Source organism: Clinocottus analis, unplaced genomic scaffold (genome assembly GCF_023055335.1).
Source record: "Clinocottus analis isolate CAN_PGR_092001 unplaced genomic scaffold, fCliAna1.0.p SCAF_23, whole genome shotgun sequence".
NCBI lineage: Eukaryota > Metazoa > Chordata > Actinopteri > Perciformes > Cottidae > Clinocottus > Clinocottus analis.
This window is the reverse complement of record NW_027175965.1, coordinates 132,501-157,761: the sequence shown is the minus strand read 5'-3', so window position 1 is coordinate 157,761 and position 25,261 is coordinate 132,501. Positions and strand designations below refer to the sequence as shown.

General features: G+C 40.8%; 1 protein-coding gene across 6 annotated transcripts; it reads left to right on the top strand.

The window, feature by feature from the left end:
• The first annotated feature begins 408 nt into the window (after nucleotides 1–408).
• ttc14 (tetratricopeptide repeat domain 14) lies at nucleotides 409–12,015 on the top strand. 6 transcript variants are annotated; one of them, XM_068589652.1, is made up of 14 exons: nucleotides 409–508; nucleotides 616–748; nucleotides 853–1,017; nucleotides 1,819–1,949; nucleotides 2,805–3,004; nucleotides 3,271–3,355; nucleotides 4,172–4,301; nucleotides 4,998–5,153; nucleotides 5,555–5,626; nucleotides 5,744–5,863; nucleotides 6,478–6,600; nucleotides 7,589–7,706; nucleotides 10,091–10,188; nucleotides 10,339–12,015. In XM_068589652.1, exons 3-14 carry the CDS (start codon nucleotides 884–886, stop codon nucleotides 11,333–11,335), a joined length of 2,364 nt encoding a protein of 787 aa, XP_068445753.1. In that variant the 5' UTR covers nucleotides 409–508; nucleotides 616–748; nucleotides 853–883; the 3' UTR covers nucleotides 11,336–12,015. The 6 variants fall into 6 exon arrangements, 5 of the variants coding, with proteins under 5 accessions (XP_068445753.1, XP_068445756.1, XP_068445754.1 ...); XM_068589655.1 differs by having other exon boundaries at nucleotides 415–748; nucleotides 10,339–10,526; nucleotides 10,619–10,786; XM_068589653.1 differs by lacking the exon at nucleotides 616–748 and having other exon boundaries at nucleotides 415–508.
• Nucleotides 12,016–25,261: the final 13,246 nt, after the last annotated feature.

The following is a 25,261-nucleotide window of genomic DNA, read 5'->3' as shown; positions in this document are numbered from 1 at the left end:
GCGTTACTGTGAATCCTCATCAAGGTTGTCAAACAGGTTTCTTATTCATGTAATGCAATTATTTTCTTCACCTGCTTTGTCTGTTTTTTTTTTGTTAATTCAACAAAGTAAAAAACAATCCAATACTTCAGTAATTTTTAATTGTAACAGAGTATTTTTACACTGTAGTATTACTAGTTTTATGTGAGTAAGATCTGAGTACTTCATCCTTTTTTGGCTCATTAAGGCTGTGTGGGGCTACATTGTGGTAGGGTATTTTACTTTGAACATAATTGCTTCTAAGAGGAGGATTTATTTCTGAATATAGCTTAATAAAGATTCAACATATTTAAAAAAATTATTAATGTTTGGTTCCTCGGTGGGACTTGTTTCTCCCGACGGTTTCAGTGTAACACACCTTACGCATGCGCACTCGTCCATGTGTGATAGTAATGGGCGATGCACGAGAAAAGAGTATTCGAGACTTTGTGGAATTAAAATGATAGTCGTGTCGTTTTAGGAAACAGAGGTACCTTGCATGTGTAACACTTTTGGAATATTGTTTATTACGAAGATAATTTCAACTCGCTCGTATTTTAGCTGAATAACTAACGTTAGCTTTGTTTTGGTGGCTAGCTAAACGACGAAGAGCAACGTTGTTATCGAGCTAACTTACATCCATTAAAGTGTATTTAATGGACCTTTAGCACTTTAACATCCGAGTTGGTGCACACAGCTGGTAGTTAGACGTGCTTATTGACGGGGGAAAGTATGTCGCCACTGCAATACACATAACACGTTCGCTAAATTATGCTAAAACCTTTCAGACATAGCCAACGGTACTCAATGGCTTCTCTATTTTTTGACTTGTAGAATAATGTGACTGCAGTCCTGTGAATACAGAATGGACAGAGACTTGTTAAGGCAGTGTCTGACCTATCATGGAGAATCGTTTTTCAACAAACTGAAATGTGAACAAACAGAAAACCCAGACTTCCAAGCTGTGGTGTCTGACCTGTGCAAGGTCTCGTGTGAAAGGTATTTCAGTTCATTTTGTTTTTGTATGCTTTTGTTTTAATGAAGATTCTAGTTGACATATGAGCTTTGACAAATTATTGTCAGTTATTATTATCTTGTAGATACAAAAAAAAAACATTTCCCATCTAATTTTTCTTTTTCATATTTCTAGATTTTTCTTTATATTCTGTGGATCTTGATAAATTATTAGTCTCTCTTAAGGTTCCATTTAATAATTATTGTCATTGTGTTCAATAACTTTTAAATAGTGAAAAGTGCACAAAAGAATTCAGTCACAAATTCCATAAATCCAAGCTGATGGACTCATTTGTTTTGCCTGATCAACTATATAAAGCTAAATTCCTTCATTTAGTTTTTCAATTTTAAAACTCAAAGCAAGGCACTTCAAACTGGCTAAGAGTTATTAATTTGTATTTTTTTGTTTAATCAAATTAATTATCGAAATCGTTGTTTATTTATTTTTTTGTTTGCCGAATCAACTACTAATTTATTGTTTCAGCTCTAGACCTGTTTTAAGGCTGTTTTTTTTTTTTAAATTTGTAATGGATAGTGTAATTGACTTGATTTGAGAACCCTTTTGATTAGTTGTTGCAGCCTGCTCTTTCATATTGTTTTTTTAATGCAAAATGGTCTATTACCGAAATGTTGTATCTCTAAAGTCAGCACTGATAGTGTGTAATAATTCAACTGTTTTGCCTCCTTATTTCTTCTTCCTATGCGTTTGTTTTCCAGGCGTGCTCTACACAACACCTAGTTTTACAAACAGTTAAACCTCTTTGAACATGTTTGTTTCGTGTGCAGCAAGAGTGATGGGCAGGACAGCCCCCTTGTGGAGCAGTTCATTGCCCGGAAGGCTGACATCCTGTTCTGTCCATCGTGGAGGACCATCACTCATCAAGAAGAGGAACATGAGCAGGATGATGACGCTGCAGGTGTGTGTTGGTTTGATCTCCCAGACTCGGTCCACACTAAGTTATCAAATATGTACATTTTCTAAAGATTTATGTCCACACATAGCGTGAGCAGCACATTGGCGGAGCCGCAGCTTCAGTCTGTGTCTACACAGGTTACATTAAGGCACAGTGTTGAATGTAGGGCGACCTGTGTGGACAGTTGGATTGACTAAAATAGAGGCTTGTGTATCAACTACTGGTGTTACCTGTGGAAGAATTCAGTTCAACAACTTCTCTCGTTTTCGTAATTTATTTCCTCTAATCCCAAGTACTGAGCGCCGCAGCTGCAAAAGCAGGGAGTCGTCCAGCCAACACTCAGGTTAACCGTCCAAAAACACCTCGAACAGCCGGAAGTTCAGCTCTTTAATACACGGTTTTCCGTCATCAACATATCACAAGCAAAGTAACATTTAATTAGTTCTTATCGTGTTCTCATCTTTTCTCACACAACTGGAACGTGCAACAGCCAGTCTGCTTCCCTATTGTCAATATACTGGTTTGGGTGTTGAAGAGTCCAGGCGTGTGACTAGCTTCCTGTGACAACTGGACATTTCATAGACAACTAAAACTGCATAGCTGTGTTGTACTGACCTCGCTAAGATGAACTTTAATAGACACCAGAATATAAGGATTTATATTATCAGTTGCTCATAATTGTTAGCCGGACAATCATTGCTAAGCAATTTTACTGAGGTGCTGAACAAATCACAAATGTATTATTTCCACGTCATCTGACAAATTAAATCTCACTGCTTTATTCTGGATATACCCTAATACAGAGTAATGTACCTTCATTTGAAACATGTTTAAATCAGTTTTCTTCTACTTTCCCAGAGCCCTATGCCATCATGCCGCCAGTAGAGTTATTCATGGAGGTTTCTTATGAAGAAAGAAGAGCCATGATGTACAGGGACCTGGAAAAAGGAGACATTGTTGTGGGGAGGATCAACAACATTAGAGAATATGGCTTCTTTCTTACTCTACTTTGCACAGCAGGAGGACTGAAGAGAGACATAGAGGACCTAGAGTTGTCGGTATGTCAACAAGCTATATTATTTGAATGCCATTGAATCGTGTCGTAAACCTGGTAATAGATTGAAACCAATCAATCAACCTTTGTAGATGCAGTAGATTTTAATTGTCCAGCTCTACCAGTACTAATACTGACTTGAATGTCTCTCGGTGCGCCGTACATGTTGAGGTCTTAAGTCAAGACACATGCAGTTTGTGTAACTATAATAATTACTGTTGTAAATTGTGCAATTATACTGATGGAATTTCCTTTGTTTTCTACCTACAGGCTCTTTGTCACATCAGAGAAATTCCCTCTATTGGTAACCATGATGATCCACTGTCCTACTTCCAGACCGGGGACTTCATCAGAGGTTAGTGTCTTTGTTGCTTTGTCTTCAATCACCTCTGTGCAGACTTTGTCTGACAGCCAAACTATCAGCTGTGTTTTTTTTACTAAAGCTTTCATTGTTGCAAGACTTTAATTCTGACCAAGTTGTCTTGAAAAGTTATACTTGGCTCAATATTTGCTGCAAAACAAAGTTATTTAGTTAAATTAAATGACGGAGGATAAAAGGATTGCTATTGTGATAACTTTTATGAATTGTGAGTCCTTCCTTAAAGTATTATTTACCTCTGTTATGTATGCCTACAAGTAAAGTAGAGATAGGATCAGGGAATATCTATATTTGATGTACCTTGTATCTGTAAATTGAATATTTTGGGGAAACATTACATTATAAGTGTTAGAGTAACCAATAACCATCTTTCAATATAATGTATCGACGTATAGCTCAGGAATTTTAATACTTCACTTAAATCACTTAATGAGCACTTGTTATTAAGTTATTATTGCATTGCAATAAACAGTGATTATGGAAATTATAATACACCATGATCCTTGCAAAAAACAATTATAAACTATTATACTTGAATCCTAATGTGTCATAATAAAATGCTTTGTTTTTTCTAAATATGATTGTTAGAAATCATATATGAATATTGTGTGTGTGTGTGTGTGTGTGTGTGTGTGTGTGTGTGTGTGTGTGTGTGTGTGTGTATATATATAACTGTCACAGTGATGTGATCAGGTTGTAACACATAAGTATGTTTATAATGCATTATACACATGGGCTATAACGTTTGGTATTTTTTAAGTCCTCTGAGTTTTCTACTTTCTCGCTCTGTAGCTGCAGTGAAAGATATCGACCGCTACCAGGAGAAAATCACAGTCTCCGTCCTCCAGGCCTCTCTTCCTCCCAACTTGGACCAAATCAAACTGGGTGTCGTTCCCCGGGAGGAGCTGCCCATACACTACAGGTAAATACACCACCTGACGTGATACAATATTACAAAATATACTACACTTAACTTAGAAAATCTCAAAACTAATTAAAATATGCTTGAAATGTTTTTTGTGTGAATAATACTAAATGGTGCATCTGTTAAAAACAACTTGTTTAAAATAGTTGTCTGTTGTTGCGCTTCATTATTTAACACAGATCAACTGAGTTCATGACATTGTTTCCTTTGTGATCACTAAGACAAATAAGCCCTGAGAGCACATCTAATGGTTTCATGGAATATTCTGCGGTGAGGGTTTTTCTTGTTCTTCAAGTTAGGCTACATTGAGACTGTTTGCTGCTGCAGTCATGGAGAGATAGAAAGTGCCAGCAGACGACTTATTCTGTAGTCTGTGCGCAGACTGTTCTTCTCCATGGTGTTCTCCATTAAGCTCTGCTAGTAGCGACCGACACAAAAAAAACACTTTGAGGTCTGTTTTGAGCGGCCAGAAAACACATCTGTAGAAATCCAATTGGAATTGCATTTCAAACCAGCTTCAAATGTGTGATTTTTTTTGCCGACTTGACTTTATACAGTCAATCTGGATACAGTCTAGATAAGCCAAATACATCTGGATGTGCAAAAAAAAAAAAGGATTCGGGCTTGCAGCCTGAACAAGGCCGAAGTGTTCAGTTTTAGCATGCTACGCTAACCCATCTCCCCTTTTTTTAGTCGTAGCGTTCTTGCAGCCGCTGACTCCAGTGAGACGTACGAGTGTATACTGAAGAGCTGCCATGGCTACCACAACCCCTCTGTCGTGGCCTACCTGCTGAAAAAGGTTGGGCTTAGTGACACCCAACCACCATCAATGATGAGAGGACTACAAAGGTAATAAACATGTCAACTAGCTTTTAGTCTCCCTGTATTACTTTTTTGAAAATGAGAAGTCTAAAAGTAGCAGTCGTCAAATGTGGGTTGCCTCTCTAAAAAATTTCTCCTTGGAAAAAAATTTCTCCTTGGAGATTAATAAAGTACTTTTCATTTCATTTCATAAATAGTAAATATCAAGGCAAGTTACAGAATGTGCAGAGAATTGCAAGTAAGCACTTGTAGATATACCTAAGTCCTGTAGATATACCTAAAACTGGAAGGAAAATTAAGACATTGGCAACTTTAACCTGTTGTAATTGATGCATGGATTTATGCCTGCATGGATATATACTGGAAATAAACAGCAAGTAGGAAACTTTCATCTCCCTGGCTATATTCTGTGCCTCTTCTCTCCACAGTAAACTTTTTCAACAGGAAGATTTTGCCACTGCAATCAGGAAGAAGCAGTCTGCATCATGGGCTTTGAAGTGGTAACAACACAATATTTATTTTGTGTATCATATACAACATCCTGTTTTTATGAAGTCTTTCTTCATCTAGCTTTTTCTGACTTGACATTCCTGCTCCTTGTCTCTGTGTTGTTTCAGTGTGCGTGCGGGTGTGGCCCACTTCAAACATGGTCACCATGTGGAAGCCATGAACGAATACAACAAAGCCTTGGATATCGACACTAGTAATGTAGAAGCACTGGTGGCTCGTGGAGCTCTGTGAGTCGATTTCTTATTTCATTTCCTGCAACCTACTTTGGATGTGTTAACGTTGTATAACCGGTTTGGTGTCACAAGTTCCAGTAACTTCTTAATGTTCTTGATAATTATACCTTGAAGCATTGCATACCTATGCTTGAGTTTCACAAGCGATCTGCTCCATTTTCATTCTGTCAAGTGTTTTAAAAAGTTGCAGTTGTTTTTAATAAGAGATGGGAAATGTAATTTCTTCTAAACTGTATGTAAAATTGACGGAGTATGCATCAATGAGTTTGGAAGACAATATGAAGAAGAACATTCAGATACCACACCTGTCCTTGTCATAATGTACTTGTCTATGTTGCAATATACAGCTGTCGTTCACTTGGTGCCAGAGATAACAGAAAGGGGTCTCATTTAAGAACTACATTACAGATAAATGATGCAGAAAATTGAAATATATATTACATAATTGTCTGTTTTACACGCTTAAACTGCATACTTAGACGTTATGATCTCTCTGTAGGCAATACTAATGTGTTCAGAAACCTAGTTTTCTAGTTGTATTAGTCCCTGTAGATACAATGATTAATTCCTCTTTTAAGATGTGTGTTTCCATCATTTCATTTGTTCAGGTATGCAAACAAAGGCAGCATCATTAAGGCGATAACGGACTTTGAACTGGCCCTAGAGAGCTGTCCGGATCACCGCAACGCCAAGAAGTACCTCTGCCAGACGCTGGTGGAGAGAGGGAAACAGTAAGCGGTTCATTTCAATTCTCACCCCCTGCAAGAGCTGACATTTTGTAGTCTGTGATGGCATTGTTACTGCTCCTCTTCTTCTTCTATGTGCTACGTTTGCTTGTTAAAACCAGCAGATGTTTATTAAAGTGTAGTGTAAATAATAAAGTAAAAATGCTTTGCAAGGATTTGTCTGTAAACAATTTATAGGAAGTTGCTTTCTTTTTTAAATACTGACAATACTCTTCAGCCCCTGAAGTATTGTTTTAATTAGCAGTGTAGTTATAATTCAAAATGATAATAGTTGTGATCTTTCAACAAAAGGCAGATGGTCATTTAAAGTAGCTTTAGGTTAAATGACTTTCTTGACTTTTAAAGCGCTGATATACTCTGTATACTCTGTATACTCGCGAGCTGTTTGACAAGCTCCATCAATTCACTGCTTGAGTTATGTTGAGAATGTAGAAGGACGAGTTCAGTGTCGGAGCCAGTGTCGGAGCTGTGTTTCAAACTGTGTACAAAAACCTTCTGAGACGTGCTTGTTTTTCTACGAGTAGTTCTGTCACACTTTAATTAATCCATAAGGATTAGCCATTATTGACCAAGTACTTAATCATTATCGTGCTTTTTCTTCCTACATGTGGGGTTGAAGAGGCATCCCAGCAGTTGCACAGCACATTGAAGACAAAGTCTGCTATGCTGCCTCTAAATATATATATATATATATATTTTTACTGGTTTACAACTAGTAAAGTATATCAAGCAGACAGGACAATCCTAAAACAGTTTGAATATGTCCATTCTTAGTCAACTTTGAGTAAACAAAATGATGAATGCTCTTTAGGAACAAATAAATCAGCGTCAACTGGTTTGGCTCGTTTCTGTATTGAAATGACAAGATAATAGTGGAAATGTGAATTTTGTTATTCATTATTTATTTATTTATTTCTCAGGAATAACGCTGACCTTGTTTACTCAGAGGTGGATTGTGTGTGTGTTTCTTTAGGCTTGAGGAACATGAGAAGTTAGTAACAGCAGAGGGATTGTATAGGAGAGCTTTATCTCTGGATGACTCGAGCCCTGAGGCGCAGGAGGCCCTGCACAAGATCACAGACATGATACAGGTGAGCAGGCCATACACACACACACACACACACACAAACAGACACACAAACAGGGTTGGGCAAACGCACTGTCTGTACTTGAGGCTTAACAATGAAAGAACTTGGCAACCACAATGGCCATATCAAAACCTGAAGTCAACATATTGACTAAGTATGACGGGAAAAACTAAATATGTTTCTAGATTTTTTACGAGGAGGTTTGATCCTGTCTTTTGGTTCATGAAGCAACTCTAATCAGTATTTGTAAATTAACAATGGATCACATTACTTTTTGTGTGTGAAAGGGGGTCGCAAACCACAGATGATTATCTCCAACTCTGCAGAGCGGTTTGTGTCTCTCAACTCACTTTTTGGCATTTCTGTTTTGATTGAGTCTCACCACGCTCATCAGTGTTGTGTTCAGCTTTAAAAAAAACTAAAGTATAGTGGCCCAGTGCCAAATGACACAGACCATTCATGACCAGCTGGTAAACATAGTGAAGTATAAAGCAACTAAAGAAACGGATAGTTCCCCCACTAGTTGGTGGAAACTCAAAACAAGAAAGTGAATGTTGGACTAACAACTGCAAATAAATGTGAATGTTGCGCCATCTGCTGGATGAATAAATGGGCAACTGTTTACTGAATAGTTCACCCTATCAACCTTGAAGGTGATGATATAATATTGTGTTCACAACAAACATTTACGCTTCACTCAAAGGCGAGAGAATTGATTGTAGCAGGTTTAAATTCAAACTTTCCTGTATGTTTACACTTCCAGGTGTTTAAAAAAGGTAATGTGGGTGTAAATCATTACACACTCTGATCCTTTACCAATCATGGGAATACGATTTAAACTGAAAGGATTGAAATTTCCATGTGTCTGCGAACAGTTTACAAGCTTAATGTTAGTTAAAGATTAATATCAGAACATCAAACATTCCTTCTTTGTTTATACACTGCATCACAAAGTTATAAACTGCTTGGGGTCATACATTTCCCTAAAAAATGTAAATCTATTTTATTGGCAAAACAATCTTTGCTTGTATAGAATCATTTTTAATAAAACTTTTTTATTTAATAAGGTGACTTCGGTTTATGTGTTACTACATATTATTGGTTAAATACAGACATATTGTCAATAATAACTACACACATTTTCTGAGCCGAAAAAGCCCTTTGACAGGTTACTAATAACATTAGCGATGACTCCGATCTCTTCTAGTGAGCCAACATTTACCCAACATATCTTTATACAAACGTCAATTGTTTTTTTAATGTTTTTATTTTCTTGTTTTGTTTTCTAAAGGCCTCCTGTTTTTTTATTAACATATAAAACAAGTCATACTCCACTGTCCCTCTCCGCCGGTAACTTCGTGCTAATAATAGCTTGCTGAACGAGTCGGTTGGTGGGCAACGAAAGCCATAACACACATTTGAACACCTTCAAGTGTGTGTTTGGCACCTTTCAAAATCCTAAAATTCAAAGGATCCTTGACATTGGAACGGTCCTTCGCTGGGATTCGAGGACGTCCTTTAAGTTCTGCTGTTGAAGGATTCTTCCTTGACAAAGAGTAGTCTGTAAACGCTCACACACATTAATCAAGTCCACTCACTCAGAGGTGAAAACATCCGGGGGGGGGTAAGGGTTGTAGAGGGGCTTAACAATATCTGGACCAGAGCGCCGTGGAGTGCTGTCCATGGTGTTGAATGAAGGGCAAGTTGTCGTGTGCTATTAAAACAGAACTATATCAACTAAACTCTACTTTGTAAAAGAAACGTTGCCCTGAATAAAATCCTTTGTGAGCGCCACTGTTTGGTTTGTAATACTGATGAAGTGTTTTGGTGTGTGTGTGTGTGTGTCTGCGACCCTGGGACTCTGCCATTTGACCCTCCAACTGCCTTGGTCTTGTCACCTGCCTTGCCGGTGTGAAATTAAACAAACGGCACAATGACAACGACTGCTACACTGGACACTTGTGTGTGCCGTGTCCCTGATCCAAATACGGTAACGTTGAAACCTTCTCTGGCTCGATGGGGAACAAATGCTGTTTGTTTTCTCTGCACATCTCTGCCTGTACGTCTGTCCATCCATCTGTTTCTCTGCCAACAATCGTTCTCTCGGATCACACCACTTTCTTTCTGTGGTAAATATGTGACTCTCTGTATATTTCTCAATCATTCTGTCATCTGGTGTCTGATCGCTAATGTTCCTCTGTCCTTCTCAAACTTTTGACTTGCCACCACCTCCCCATCATTTTTACTCAAATGAATGAATGAATGGCTGAATACCGATCGATTTCGGGGTTTCCGTTGCTTGTCTTGGGGCATGGCCTGTTTGATTGCGTCTTTGTGGGTCTTTTGCCTGCCGTTGTCATGTCTTGCTTTGCCCGGCGACTTTAAAGAAATCGATTCGCCTGCGAGAAGAAGCGCTGGCGGACAAAGCCACGAGCAGCCAGATCAGTGCTGAGAAATTGCGTAAGATCTTAAAAGAGGAGAAGAGGTGAGTTGACTCTGCTCTTTTGAAAGTGTGCCAGGTCAATAACCTGCAGATGAAGCCATGCAAGTCATTTTGTAACTTCAAAGCATCATATTTATTTTTGAATGAGAATGAAATGTTCAGTGATTGTCTTTTTTTTTTTTAATTTTACAGGATGAAGAAAAAACGGAAGAGATCGGCCTCTTCGTCATCCACTGCTTCTTCCAGGAACTCCTCTCCATCGTCGTCATCCTCCTCCTCTCGCAGGAGGTCCAAAAAGAAGAAGAAGAGGAGGAGGCGGTCTGAGCGAGGAAGTAAGCGCCATCGCAGGATCTCCTCAGTGGAGAGCAGGAGTGAGGAGGGTAAGAGCGAGAAAGACAGGAAGGTGAAAGAGGAGGACGAGGTGGAGTGGTATCCCGCTCCTCCCAATACCTCCGCCACATTTCTCCACCAGAAGGGAGGCCCGGGTTTTGGAGAGCGGGATGAAGCCGACGTATTGGTGAAGGATGCTGACGATAGACGCATCTCTCAACTGTACTCGTTGTCTGCAGCTTCAGAGGATGAAGAGTCTGACTCCTCACGCAGACAAAGGAAGGGAAGGGACAGAGGGGAGAGCAGGGAAAGGGGCAGAAGCCCAGAAAGAGAGGAAATGGGGAGCACGAGTAGGGACAAGGGGAGGAAAGATAACAGGAAAGACAGGAGAAACAGTGACTCCAAGAGGAGAAGTAGCTCGGGCGAGGACAGAAAGCGAAAGCTATCCTGCTCGTCCGTGGAGTCCGAGTATTCACGGAAATCCACTTTCAAATCTGAATATTTAGGGAATTTGGGTTCTGCATCAAAACAAGTAGACAGAGGGATGAGACACGACTCCTCCAAGAGGAACTCCTTTGATGGCGGAAGGTATGAGTGCAGAGAGCGGGAGAATATTGAAGAGGTAGGAGAGGCAAGGAGAGAGCTGGACAACAGAAAGGGGAAAGTAGTGGACGCCGGCAGCAGCAGGTCAGACGCAGCAAACGGTAAAAGACCACAAGCTGCCGGAAATCCCAACAAAGAGAGTAGTTTGACTTCAGAGCCAGAAGGAAGGGCTAAAAAAGCCCTCCCATCTAACCTGTTAACTATTTTCAATCAGATTGCCCAGTTTCAGAAGGAGAAAGGAGGTTGCCCAAAATAATAACTCTACACCAAAAGTCCAAAAGGTGCCCAAATATTGGTGAAACCAGACTGTGAAATATGGATGTTTGTGCCATGAAACTTAGTTCTGGACTGTGTGTCAAGCTGATTGAATGTTCCCAGTTGTTGTACTTTAATTGTTAGAAAGAAACGCCATTATACTTTGAAAAGTCCTCGTCCTTGTTGTAGCTCTAAGGCCTGTGAGCAACTGTTGTGTTAAAATGTTCATTAACAATTCTTTAAAGCTATAATTTAGGTAAATACTTTCACAAAGGATGTGATAACATGTTATGATTGTAACTGGCATTTCAAGAGGAGAACGTCTGAAGAGAACATCTTCTCAGTGATGGCAGATCTTATAAAATGAGTCATTTAGAGGGTTATTACTTTATTCAGCACGTCTGATGTCCCATCAGTTGCTACAGGCTTTAATATTTGTTAGTATTTATCTTAAGTTGAGACTTTTATCAGTTGAAGCAGCTACTGCCTTATGTTTACTGCCTTGTGCCATTTTGTGCATTCTCTCTCTGGCTCGTTAAATCCCAAACAACCTGACTGTTAGTGCTGCAGTACTTTGTCTCAAGCTTCACACAATGCAGATGTTCCAGTTGTATCCAGACACATTTTCTCTGTGGTAAAACAAACTGTTGAATCAATAAAGCATTTGAAATGTCAAAACGACATGCCGTGTCACTTAAGTCCTTGCAGCAGCAGCAGCAGCAGCAGCAGCAGCAGCAGCAGCAGCAGCAGCAGCAGCAGCAGCAGCAGCAGCAGCAGCAGCAGCAGCAGCAGCAGCAGCAGCAGCAGCAGCAGCAGCAGCAGCAGCAGCAGCAGCAGCAGCAGCAGCAGCAGCAGCAGCAGCAGCAGCAGCAGCAGCAGCAGCAGCAGCAGCAGCAGCAGCAGCAGCAGCAGCAGCAGCAGCAGCAGCAGCAGCAGCAGCAGCAGCAGCAGCAGCAGCAGCAGCAGCAGCAGCAGCAGCAGCAGCAGCAGCAGCAGCAGCAGCAGCAGCAGCAGCAGCAGCAGCAGCAGCAGCAGCAGCAGCAGCAGCAGCAGCAGCAGCAGCAGCAGCAGCAGCAGCAGCAGCAGCAGCAGCAGCAGCAGCAGCAGCAGCAGCAGCAGCAGCAGCAGCAGCAGCAGCAGCAGCAGCAGCAGCAGCAGCAGCAGCAGCAGCAGCAGCAGCAGCAGCAGCAGCAGCAGCAGCAGCAGCAGCAGCAGCAGCAGCAGCAGCAGCAGCAGCAGCAGCAGCAGCAGCAGCAGCAGCAGCAGCAGCAGCAGCAGCAGCAGCAGCAGGAGGAGGAGGAGGAGGAGGAGGAGGAGGAGGAGGAGGAGGAGGAGGAGGTGTGTGTGTGTGGCTCCAGGAGCAGATTGCAGGGAAGATTCAGCGCAATAATAAATACTTAGTCATTTGCGGTGTGTTTAGTGCTGTGTTCATATCGCAATGAAAATTATCTTTATCAGTCGTTAACGCAATAAGTCAACGTAACGAGCCAGCTTGCACAAAACCAGGAAGGACCCTGAAACTGAAACAGCTAAATGAAATTCAGCCATCGTTTTTTTTTTTTTTACTATATACCATCTGAATATCTTTACATACCATCTACTGCCATTCAAATATTGCATTAGTTTTATGATTTCATGCTGTGTATTATATAAGTTTACACAGCAAATACCAGATAATGGCTAAGTTAATAAAACCAACTGTGGCTCAGTGGTTAGCATGCCTGTCAATCAGAGGATCGGTGGTTCGAGCCCCGACTCCCTTAGTCTCTGTCCTTGTGTCCTTGAGAAAGACACTTAACCCTGAATTGCTCCCCGTTGCTGTGTCTACACGGTGTATAGCAAAAATGTAAGTCGCTTTGGACAAAACCGTCAGCGAAATGTAATTTAATGTACTATTGCTTGTTCCAAGTACAGGAAGCTGCATTGAAATCAGATTAAAAAATTGAAAGTCTTGAGGGGGCTTAGGAGAGATTTTAAAATAGTAACGTCGTTACCTCACAACACCAAAACAGACTTAAAGACAGCAGATCTGTGAGAGGACAGCATCCAATGTCAAACGGACATGGCACCGCTGAAAGAGTTGGTCTTCACCTCACGTTTGCATATTCGAAGCCACAGTCCACGATGATGTAAATGCAACGGCTGCAGAAAACCTCCAGTCAAACTTTATGCTGGAAATATTCAGCTGTGGGGCTGTTTCAAGTGACTTGCACCGGATCAGCTCCACACCCGCCAGACAGAAATACCACTTTATTTTGTGGAGGCATGCTACTCCCCCTTCTGGCTCAGTAAGATGTGTCAAAGAGGATTCATTTTCCAGCGGGATATTGATCCTAAACATCCATGGAAGCTACTGTATACCAGGCCTGTTTGAAGTCCAAGGAAGAGCAGGCACTGCTGCCTCGTGGGGCTTTCCTTCCTCACCAGACCCAAAGTTTACTGACAAAGTGGGCAAAGTCCAAAAGTGGAAGAGCAACTTCACCAGACGCTAATCTGGAATCCCGTCAAAGGGTCGGTTCACTCGAATGACAAAATCAGGACATAGTCACACGTTGTGTCCCGCCATGCACACAGTATGGTTGTATTTGCCCTTGTTTCACTCTATTGTAACTCTGTTTATATGTAATATATAAGTTTTCTTTTAAGAGGAAGTCTGTTATGTTAAGCTCCAGCACACTCACAGTGAGGAAGACGACATTGAGAGACTTTTTGTTGTGATTTGAGTGAACTAACACTGAGTAGAGCTGGAACAATGTTGAAGATATTGCGGAGGCTAAAGCCAAATATGAGGAAATGTTCACCTTTTGTTAAATATGAACACATTGACCACATATAGATGTTCGTCTTCACATATGTTATCTCGTATTGATCCCCAAAGCAGAAATGTTTTAGTATACAGTGCACAATAAAATAACATTGCACAGAATATGTCAAATAAATTGAATACAAGTATGTGAGAGACTTTGGCTGGCTGATCAGAGTGAATGAAGCTTGGGGCAACAACAAAAAATCAGCACCTGAAGCTCTCTGCTGGCTATACTTCTGCTAAATGCTAAAACTTGATTTTTCTGACACTGGAGTGCTGTAGCCTCCGGTATATTTTCATATCTCCATATTTGTTCCTATTGAAGCAGCGTTGCCCTAACGCGGGGTGAGGGCCTAAAACACATCCGGTTGTCTTTCATCCTTTAACTAAGCAAATTAAACCCAAAGTGGCATTATGTCTTATTAGTGCTTTAAGCTACTTGGTGTCACATATTTGATTAAATAACTGGACACACACACACACACACACTAGTGGTTGTGCGACCAGCCGTGCGCCGCCCCGTGCCAAAGTAGCTTACTCCAGGCTTAGCTGCCAACCTCTCGCTTTCCTCCTCCATCATTACTGGTTCCATCATCAGCGATGCAGCCGGGAGGCTTCGGTCTATCTTGTTAGGGCAGATTAAGCACTAATATACAGGCAGTAAAGAAACCCCTTCATCTCATGCTGTACACACGAGCTCCTGATCCTGTGCTTTCTGTCTCAGACGCCTGACATCTTAATCTTTATGAGTACTGACGACAGGAGATCCTGCAGGCGTTCCTCTGGCCTCCCCGAGCGCCTTCTCCGTGGGTCATCATTAGTCCTGTAAAGAGCCACTGTGGGAGTTTTGGGTCCTGAGCAAGATGCATCACTGAGCACATGGATTATTCTGATGCCATTATGTGTCCTAAAAATGACTGGAGTAAGGATTGCAGGCTGAGTTAGTGCTGCACTTTCAATTATAGTTGTAAAATACTGGATACTAAAACACACGGGGAAATATGATGCCATCTCATCATAGCAATAATGTTTTGTTCCTCCATATGTTTCATTCATAAATTCTAATTATTTATCTCCTCCTTCTCACCCCACAAACCTCAACCAATCAAGTGTAACACAGTTATAAGAACTAAGAACTTTGTATTTGAGACTTGACAGATGTTAATCCTGATGTTAATCCTTTTTGTAAGAAGTCTATGAAACCACACATGCAGCTTTAGTATCGAAAGAAATAATCTTTATTGTTCTCTCTGGAATGTCAGATGAAAAGTGTTTGTTTATTTCCGTATTTGTTTGACGGGTTAGTGATTTATGGTTATATGAAGAAAAGAAATGCAGCACACACTTTATACTGTATATTTAGAGGCCTCTTACACCAGTTTTAACATCATGTAAAAGAGGGTCGTAGTCAGAATCTGAGCCTTCCACAGCAAACGTGTCCTTGAGAGAAACACTGACTCACGTGCACCTGGACAAATCCTGAGTGAACACTTTAATGTTTTTAAAATTTCAATTGGCATAATATATGAAAAACAAATACAGACGCATCCCGTCTGCTGTTCTGCAGCCCTCCACTGGAGGGCAGTGGTACACTGTGTCTGTGGACAGCGACTGGATTTTGGATTTGAGGAAATGGAACAGATAAGTTAGTCTTCTCCTCTATACTGATGGAGCTGTCTGCCCTTCTTTTAATAAGAAAGTGCATTTCACATGGATTTATGTTTCGATCCATCTGTGAGTGAATCTGAAGCAGACATGCTGGTTCATTATAGTGGCTTTAATGGAGATCCAGCTTTTGTGGTTGTTATTAGCAGGGGTGCTGCTAGAAATGCTGGGTCCCGGAAACAAAAATCACATTTGAACCTGAAAATGTATTAATAAGATATCTTTGATGTATTGCCCGACACCTTTATTCATGTTAAGTTTCATCTCCTCGTAAGATGTGTTTTTTTTTTAACTCTTGGCTGCATCAAAAACAGCAAAATCGAGGCATTAAGGGTTTGTGGTTTTGATTGTATGACCTAAATAATGCCAAATTTTCAATTTTTCATCATTACAAATAAAAAGAGGAATCAAAAGACACAAAAAATGAAATTGTTCAAATAATGTCCCATGGAAGAGAAGAAAAGAACAAAATGAAGGGTAGAAAGAGAGAAGAAGAAAATTCACTAAGCCTGAAACAAAATGTTTGTTTTTTAATTCTACGGATACACCGTTTTCTTTCATATCAGTGAATGAAACCATAAAATCATCCAATTTGAGAAGCGAGAACTAGATCAAAAGGGGAAAACACACCAAACAGAACAGTGATGTCATGTTTTCTATGTTAGCACCTTTATGGCATGAGTAATGATGAATGTGTTTCTCATATACAATATTCCTTTATAGTAAATTATAAGGACATAGTGAAGACCAACTTAACTATTTTTAGTGTTATTTTTTGCCCCCAGAGGGTGGACAGCGTTCACTTATCCTTTACATACTACGTGTTCTAACCCGGTCTCACCCTCAAAAAGTCAAACACGGACGCTTGGTTTCTCTGCGTCTGACACCCTGACACCGGGCTTTGAACCAAGTTGACATTTTGTTACATCCGTTGTGGTCAGGTGACTCGATATTCAGGTAAGTCGCTCAAACGTTAGTGTAGTTCGTGTTGTGAGTTTTCCTAAACCTAAGGTTTCCTTGCATAACCTTCCTCCCTGTGAAGGTAGAAGTGTATTTTTAAATGTAACAAGTGGCTCAATGGTAGAGTGGTCATCTTGCGACCGTAAGGTTCACGGTTCAAACCCTGGTAACCCTCAATTGCTCCCCGGGCGCTTCTCAGCTGCCCTCTGCTCCTTAATTGCTAAGGATGGGTTGAATGCGGACATGTATGTAACATGATGGACGTAATAAGGTTCATGTCGTTTGCTTTTTAAAGCCAGTAGTTGACAATTCTGGAGGGAGCATGTGTTGCATGTTCACGCTGTATTTCAGGCATGGAGAAACCTCATCACTGTCCTTTTTCTGCAGACCTGAAAGACTTTATTTCTCAGGGGGGTTAAGTCCTGACTCTGGTCCGTTGCAATAAGCTGAGAGGGGAAAAAGTGGGAGAGAAAGCAAAGGCCGGAGGGAAGAGAATAAGAAGACCTTTAGTCCTTGAAGGTGTGGGTCTCTCTCTCTTTGGTTCGGAGGTCCGCAGCAGCAGGAGCAGCAGCAGCAGCAGCAGCAGCAGCTGTCCTGCTTGACCGACTCTGATGAAGCTGCAGATTCTCTCCTTCATGAATCCTCCCGCTCCATTCTCCTCCTCGGCTCCCACCTGGACTCCTTCTCACAAAGAGAGGGGGGATTCCTCCTCTTAGACCTCTTTCTTCAGCACTGAGGCAATCAGACTGTTGAACACGCGGACGGAGATGAGACATTTTAAATTAGTGTTAGGAGAGGGGGAGAGAGGGAGAAGGGGGAAATGACATTTTTCATTTTCTACAATAAAAGACACTACATTGAATTCCCGGAGCATGACAATACGGAGGAGTAAGTAATGGAATAGGAGCAGACGTGGTGTCTGTGTGTTAGTGGATAATGAGGAATTTAAAGATGTACGGTCCTCTGCCGCCATTCAATCAGACGCTGTGGCTGGCCCTCGTCTCAGCGCTGTCACAATACTGCACCAAGACTCAAACTTACTCTTTTTCTGGAGTCGTCCAGAACCGGTCTTCAGGAGGTTTGGGGCTTTAGCCGATCAAGCAAAATGCACCCTTTTAGTGTCCTGATGACCCACTCGACCATAGTATTCATGCAACCAGCTGTGAATGGTACAGTATACGATAACAAGGGCCCAGGGAACCCAAAGTTCACATTTCGATTTGCATATTGGTCATAATATCAGACAATGTTGTTCCTGGAAAATATGCTTTCAGCCTTCATGTTGCCAGGCGTGCATGTTTTGGTTTCAGTGCATTAATAGATGTCTACAATCAGAGCAATATGTCATTCTATAGCACACTTTTCTTCAACAGAGAAGCCGAAAAGCTTCACAAACATTATTAAAACAGATAAAACACCAGTTAGGAAAACAAGAGAAGCAGTTATCATTCCATCAATGGACTCTGGATCAGAGTTGGATTTGCATAGTTTATCAATTCAGGCGCTAAATCTGCTTAATGAAGTTGATCATTTGTTAGTGAGTTAGTTAGTTAGTTTAGTTAGTTAAGTATGAGTTTCCACATATTAATATAGAATATATCTATAATAGCTATGCTAAATGTAAGTGAATAAGTGCATTATAGCACAATACTAATAATTAATCGTTTTTCAATGGAATCATATTGTGATGAAATCATGGATCAGATACCGTGATACACAACTACATCATCTAAATTGATAAAAGCAACCACTAATAACGTCGTTGTAAACATAGTGAGTGTATAGCTGGAACTATATATTTTCTCTGTACTTTGACCTATATTGAAATGAGCGCAGCTACCAGAGAAAAGGCTTTTCAACAGCCCGAGGAGCAGTTTGCAATCTACTTAGCAGACGAATACACAGGGTTAAATAGGCATATAGACTTTTCGTAGTTCAATAACGGACAAAACCATGAATTAGAACAAATGTGATTGTTTATATCTCTTCACTAAAATGATGTCCTTGACACTGTGGGGAAGGCATGAAATAACTTGTTTTCTTCTTCTTCTTGTAGGGAAAAGAAAATGTGCAGAATAAATGCTTAGAATGAATATATTTTTTAAAAGCGGTCCCTTTTCTGCTTTTCTCATAGTGGGGTGGGGGTTGCACACTACATGGGTTTTTGAACTCTCTGCCACGGTATTTCTAAAATCCTGGCTACTGCCGTGTAATTGCACCCAAAAAAATAATAATTTCTGTCTTTAAATGTTTTGACTTCATCATCCGCTTGTGAATTCAGATCCTCAAATCTGGTTTTGAGATAGATCACGAGTGTAAAATGAACTAACTTGCAGACGCTCTTGCATTAAATCAATTGTAGATTGACGTACCGGTTTAGATACATAACATGTGTATATACATATATTCCTTCTTACTATAAACTATATGCTGCATGCGACAAATGGGGAAGTGTGACAACACAATTGCATAGGGCTTTTCTTCAGTCCTCCGACTCTTCAAAAATAATAACCGTGGTATTTGTAAACTGCAATATATCATTTCGAAACATCATGTCGGGATATCATCATAAAGCGCCATAGTAATTTCAACTTCAGCTCTTGGGCTTAAAGAAAACCTGTCACATACAGGAGAGAAGGATTTTTCCTACCGCTCCAACTATAAACACTGTTTTGACATAATTGCTGCTCTGAGAGTGCATGAAGTGGAGAGTGAACCTCATTTATTAGAGTCTTAACATCCCCCAGAGGTCGTTTCCCCCCCAGCGAGCAGTCATTCGAAAGCACGCACACAGCAGGAGGTCCCAAGACAATATGCAAACAAGTCCACACACCATTGTTTACTGTATCCTCTGAATTATTTCGTACAGCTTAATGGCACAGTGTTTCTTTTATTTCTTTCATCCTGGGCATTCAGGGGCATTCAGTGTTCAGCTTACTATCTGTCCACTGTACTTACTCGTTTTTTTAATACAAAATGCGCAAAGCTTGAAACATTGTTTTTGCCGTAGCGTTTTGACAGCGTTATTGTCAGCAGGTGAACTCCCAGCCGGCAGGCAGTTTTTAATTCCACACAATGTCAGGATGTCACATTCGAGTGTTCAATTCAGTTCCAGTTCAGATTTTTTTTCTTTTCGCCTAATGAGTTCCAGTTTGGATGTGGTTGTATTTTTTTATTCCCCCCCCCTTCTTCCCCCCTCCCACCTCCTCCACTCATTGTTGAATGGCAGCGATGAAGAGGCAGGAGTTCAGGTGGAGGAGAGAGGCTGTGCAGCCAGCCATCAGAACATCCTTCAGCGCGCGTGGATAGAAAGGATGAATGTTCTGGAAGTGTTCAAGGCCAAAGTGAGAGATGAGAGAAATCTGTTGATTTGCTAATGGAGCAGAGGTGGTGGAGAATATACAGCACACTGTGCACAAAAACACTCCTGCTTTGACCTCTTTCTTTTTCCTTTTTCTACACCTGGCCTACGTTCTCTCCCCTCTTTTCCCAATTTTGCTTCCTTCCCCCCTCACTTTCTGTCCATGCATAGATAAATATTCTAGTCACCACTTATGACTGATATTTTCCAAGCCTTCAGCATTCAATTGTTACATCCTCAGCTGCTCTGAAGATGCGGGGACAAGCACATTGTACACCCAAAGGAAATTTCCTTCCAACAACAAAATTACACTCTGATACAAAACAAGCACGCTGAGACACACACACGCGCACTCACACACACACACACACACACACCCACACACACACAGACACGTGCACACTCACTGGTACACAAGTGCATATTAGCATACGCTCAAGAAAGACACACACGCAAATAGATGTTTTCACAAAAAGCTTGCAAATTCCATTACACCCCCCAAAAAAGGGATTTGGGTTAATTTAGTAAACACAAGGTCAGAGCCGCTATAAAAACTGAGATGAAGTGTGTGCACAAGCTTCGGTCTGTGCGTGTGATTGCACATGAGTGTGTGTGTGTGTGTGTGTGTGTGTGTGTATGTGTGAGAAGAAGAAACGCTGACTGTGTGAAGCAGAGAGGCCTGGCAGCAGCAGCAGCAGCAGCAGCAGCAGCAGTCTAAACCCAGCCACTCTTTCCAGAGATAGCGCTTCTTTCTCATTTGCTCTGGCCCTATTTTAATAATAGCTGTGCATAAGTAATTTCTAAAAGGCCAGGCAGGCACATGGGCGTGGGTGTGTGGAGAGAAGGGTGGAGGGCGGGGGGGGAAATTAAACTCATTTTATCTGTGAGCAGGTGGATTCCTATTTATCATTAACATGCATAGAATTTGCACAATGTTATTTCTTGCTGCTGCTACTGATGGAACGTCATCCAAATAATGTCGGAGGAGGGTCTGGCTTTTTTTTTTCTTTTTTTTTTTTTGCTTATGCTGGAGTGAAATTCATAGATAAAAGTACTGGGTTTTTTTTCCTCGCAATTTTCTGCAAACGGAAACTAATTCTGGGAAGCTTCTTATTACAGTGCAGGCTCATTTGGTTTGCATTAAAAGAGGGACAGGAGCGACATTAGGATTTCTGCAAGATTTCCAGGAGATGCTCCAACATTCGCTCTCATATCATTAGTAACGCCCCTCTCCCCCCTACTTACAGCAGCCCTTTCCTCTTTTAACTGGCATTAAACAATCTCTGCTCATTATTGGCCCAATAATAAAACTGCAATATATTTGACTTTCTGATTTAGATCCTATCAAAATATTGGAATGTAAATGTGTCATTTTTTTAACGCATGATATGGCGGTTTATAATTGCTGGATATTCCTTGTGTGTTATTTTAGCAAAATTCAACAGCCGGATTATTTGCCATTTTTTTAAATTAGGATTATGCTTTTTAATTTGTTTTTGGATTGTTAATCTTTTTTTGTGACTGCATGATGGGAACTGCTTCCAGTTTATCCAATTCTGTCCTTAAAACCCACTAAAATGTATTATTAGCATCACTGTTGATGTCATTTTTTTTTTAAATAAATATATTATTCTTACATTGGGGCTGTAACAAACAATTCTTTTCATATCTCAATTTACTGGCTGATTGATGATCTAAACATGTTACAAAACAATACAGAAAATATCCACCACATGTTTTCAGAGTCCAAGCGGATGTTTACAAATGTCTTGTTTTGTCTGACTAACTGTCCAAAACCCAAAAATATTCAGTTCACTGTGATATTAAACAAATAAAAATGTCAGATCCTCACTTGACCCTTCACTGGAACCACAAAAGGAGCGTTAATTTCTCAAAATGACCGAAACAATTAACAACTGACTCATATCTGTAGATCTAATATAGTTGTCATCCTTTTTCATATCTATAAATCACCTTTTAAACTCGAAATACAAAGATGAACCCACTTCTAACTGACGCTTTGATATCCTCCATGTCATCGCTGCATCCACATCCATGTTGTTGCCATGGAACGACATCACACACACACACACACACACACGCTCTGCAGAGGGGGATCATGGGAGATCCATCTGCAGGCGGGATTAGACTCGCCGTTACAGGCGATGAGGAGCGAGATGATGATGTGTGTCTCTGTCTCCTTTTCTCTCCCCTGACAAATAACAGCATGGCAGCTCATGGCAGCCCCACAGCTTCCTGACAGCCATCCAAGCAGCCAAGCAGGCAGGCAGTCAGCCATTGTTTTGTAATGTGTTTCACTCTGCCAGCGCTGATCCTTGCTAAGGTACTTACCACGCCATTGTTGTCTAAGTATGCTATTTTCTGGCTGGGCACCTCCACTATAGAATAGGGTGCTTTTTTCCCCCCCTTTCTTTCATTCTTTCTTTTTTTTTTTCTTTCCAAAGAGAGGTTTGTTACAGTCACCGTCATGCTAATCCCGGTGTGTGATATGTATATGTGTCAACATGGAGAAAGAGAGAGGGAGAGAGAGAGGGGAGTCTTAACCCAACAGACAAATGGTGTGAATGTCTGAGAAGCAGATAGACAGACAAGTCCCATTCACTCCGCACTGTCCTCCATGACACCAAATTACTGTTTATCAAAATAAGACGAGCGGTATAATGCAAATACTTTAGGAGTGTGTCATCTAATGCGTCTTGAATGTGCACAGGCCCTATAGTGTTTCTGCAGAAACATTCACCCGGCACAGTCAGATTAAAGGAGCAGGTCAGAGGAGGACATTTAGCTGCTGCAATGATTGATTATTCATTTATATGCAGTCAGAGCAGTGATCCGAAGGTAAAGTCAGATTATGTTTGGAATATAATGTTTATTGCATATTTAGAATTAGGCAAACTATAGTTTGTCATATTCTCATCTAACTCTCTTCCACCTTGAGACTTCCAAGAGAAGATTGATGCCACTCTGGTGTTTGTACGGGAGATATGGAGCTACAGCGAGAAGCCGGTTAGCGTAGCTTAACATAATGACGGTGGAGCAGCTAGCAAGCTCTTTCTTAAGAAAAATGCTATCCAGCATCTCTTGGCCAAGAGAGTGTCCGACTAGAGAGTTTTGTCATAAGAGCATCACTCTTCTTATCTGCTTACCTTACCCGATGAGATGGAAATAGATATATAACTCACGCTGTGCAGCCAAATTTTGTTTATTTTACTCAATACAAGCGTCATATAGATTAACCAAAGAATCAGAACAACCAAACACAGCTTACATGATACTATAGAGGACGTTTTTCCAACCGTAAGACAAAAAAAGGGAATTTGTACGTTAAAGAAATGAACCACCGTTTCAATAAAAAAAAAAAAAAATTGTTTCCTGTTGCTTTGACTTTAGAAATGATAAGGTATGACTCATGCATCGCACTCCACCTCCTTCTGAGGAATTGTTAAAGAACATTTTTCCAAATGTTATTTCAAAGGTCTCTGCACAGTGCCAGGTTCTAACCATAGTGCAAAAATACAAAATCTCTTCTTTTTTTTTTTTTTTTACATTTTTACCTTAAAGCCGCCAAAGTATGAATAATATTGACTTGAAATACAAGCTTTAAAAAACTCATCATGCGTAATTTATGTAAAATAGTAGAATGTAACCTCGCCAGGTAGTTAAAGCCCCACTCAGATACACCAGGATGTGTCTTCAGTGTCCTTGCTGCTTGTGTTTGATGCATTTCTCTGTCGGGCGATGTATCGCTGCACAATCTCCCCTTTAATTAATCATCAAGCCGAGACCTTTTATTTTCCCATTTCTGGTTAAGTGTGCATATTTCACTCGCCCACTGCGACGGGGGAACAGAAAATCTGTGGGAGCATTAATAAGCCTAATATAGAAACATATTTGAACCCTGGTCCTCCACTAAGTAGATTATAAACATTTATTATAGCATGTTATCATAATATCCTGCACAGCATATTGCAAAACTTCTGTGGGCCAGTTTTTCTCCCGGTGCAGTGGAAGATCATAGTTAATTCAGCAGCGTTATGGTAATGTAGAAGTCCTATCGGTCCCGGCATCACACATACTAACAAGCTTAGGATAAGCCCAGCCTGGAATGGTATGAGGTTTGAATTTCTGGAACCAGCGCGGTCTCTGCAGCCAAATCTCACTTCAGCAGAAACCAGTGGGGTGATTCCTCTGCTTAAAAAATTAGTGCTAGTGCATATATATTTTTCTGCAAGGAAAGGAGGTTTGGTACCTTGCGAGGGGGAAAAATGCACTGTATGTAAAAAAATATATATATATTTTAAGGATGGCAAAAATCGCCTTGAGAGGGCTAATCAGCTGGCAACTCTGAAAAGCCTGTAATGTGCATTAAGAGATTTATACACAGCGCAGAGGTAAAGCCGTGCAACATTGTTGACTCATTTGAAGATGCCAACATCTCAACTTTGTGCACTGTTAACAAATGCACACATGTTAAGTTGGTGTACTCTGCACTTCTCCTGTCTCTGTAAATCGCAGTGTATCTGCCATAAGCATGTTATGCCCCAGGGCTCATCAGCACCATGTGATCCGAGGCAGGGCTGCCACTGTGAGACAACATGATAAATCCTGTTTGTGAGACTCGGCTGCTCTCGGCTCTTAGCTCTAATCTAACCGCCCTCCACCTCCAGCACGGCAGAGGAGCGTCTGTCAATCCGAGCGGAGGAGAGGAAGGAGGGCACGTATGCATTACTGTAAAATCAGATTATTCCCGTCCCGGTTGTTTGCCAATGAAAAGTGCAACGGTAGTTTGCTTATAGTGTTTGCAACGGTCAAGGCAACATTCTTTAATTGGTAAACTGCACCAGCAATGTTAACTTCTTCATCGACCTGTTGTACGTAAGAGTTTGGTAACTCAGGTGTGTCTTGTGGAACTTTGACTAAAGTCCTTTACACTGACAGAAACAGCAAAAACGAGAAAATGTGCCATTTTTGTTTGAAAAATTACAAAAAAACAACGAGTTGTTTTAACGAATCATTGTTGCATAACTATTTTTGTCAATCAAGAATACATTAATCAACCAATTGTTGAAGCTCTGTTTACCAATCATGAACTTATGACCTTTAGCAGTTTATTT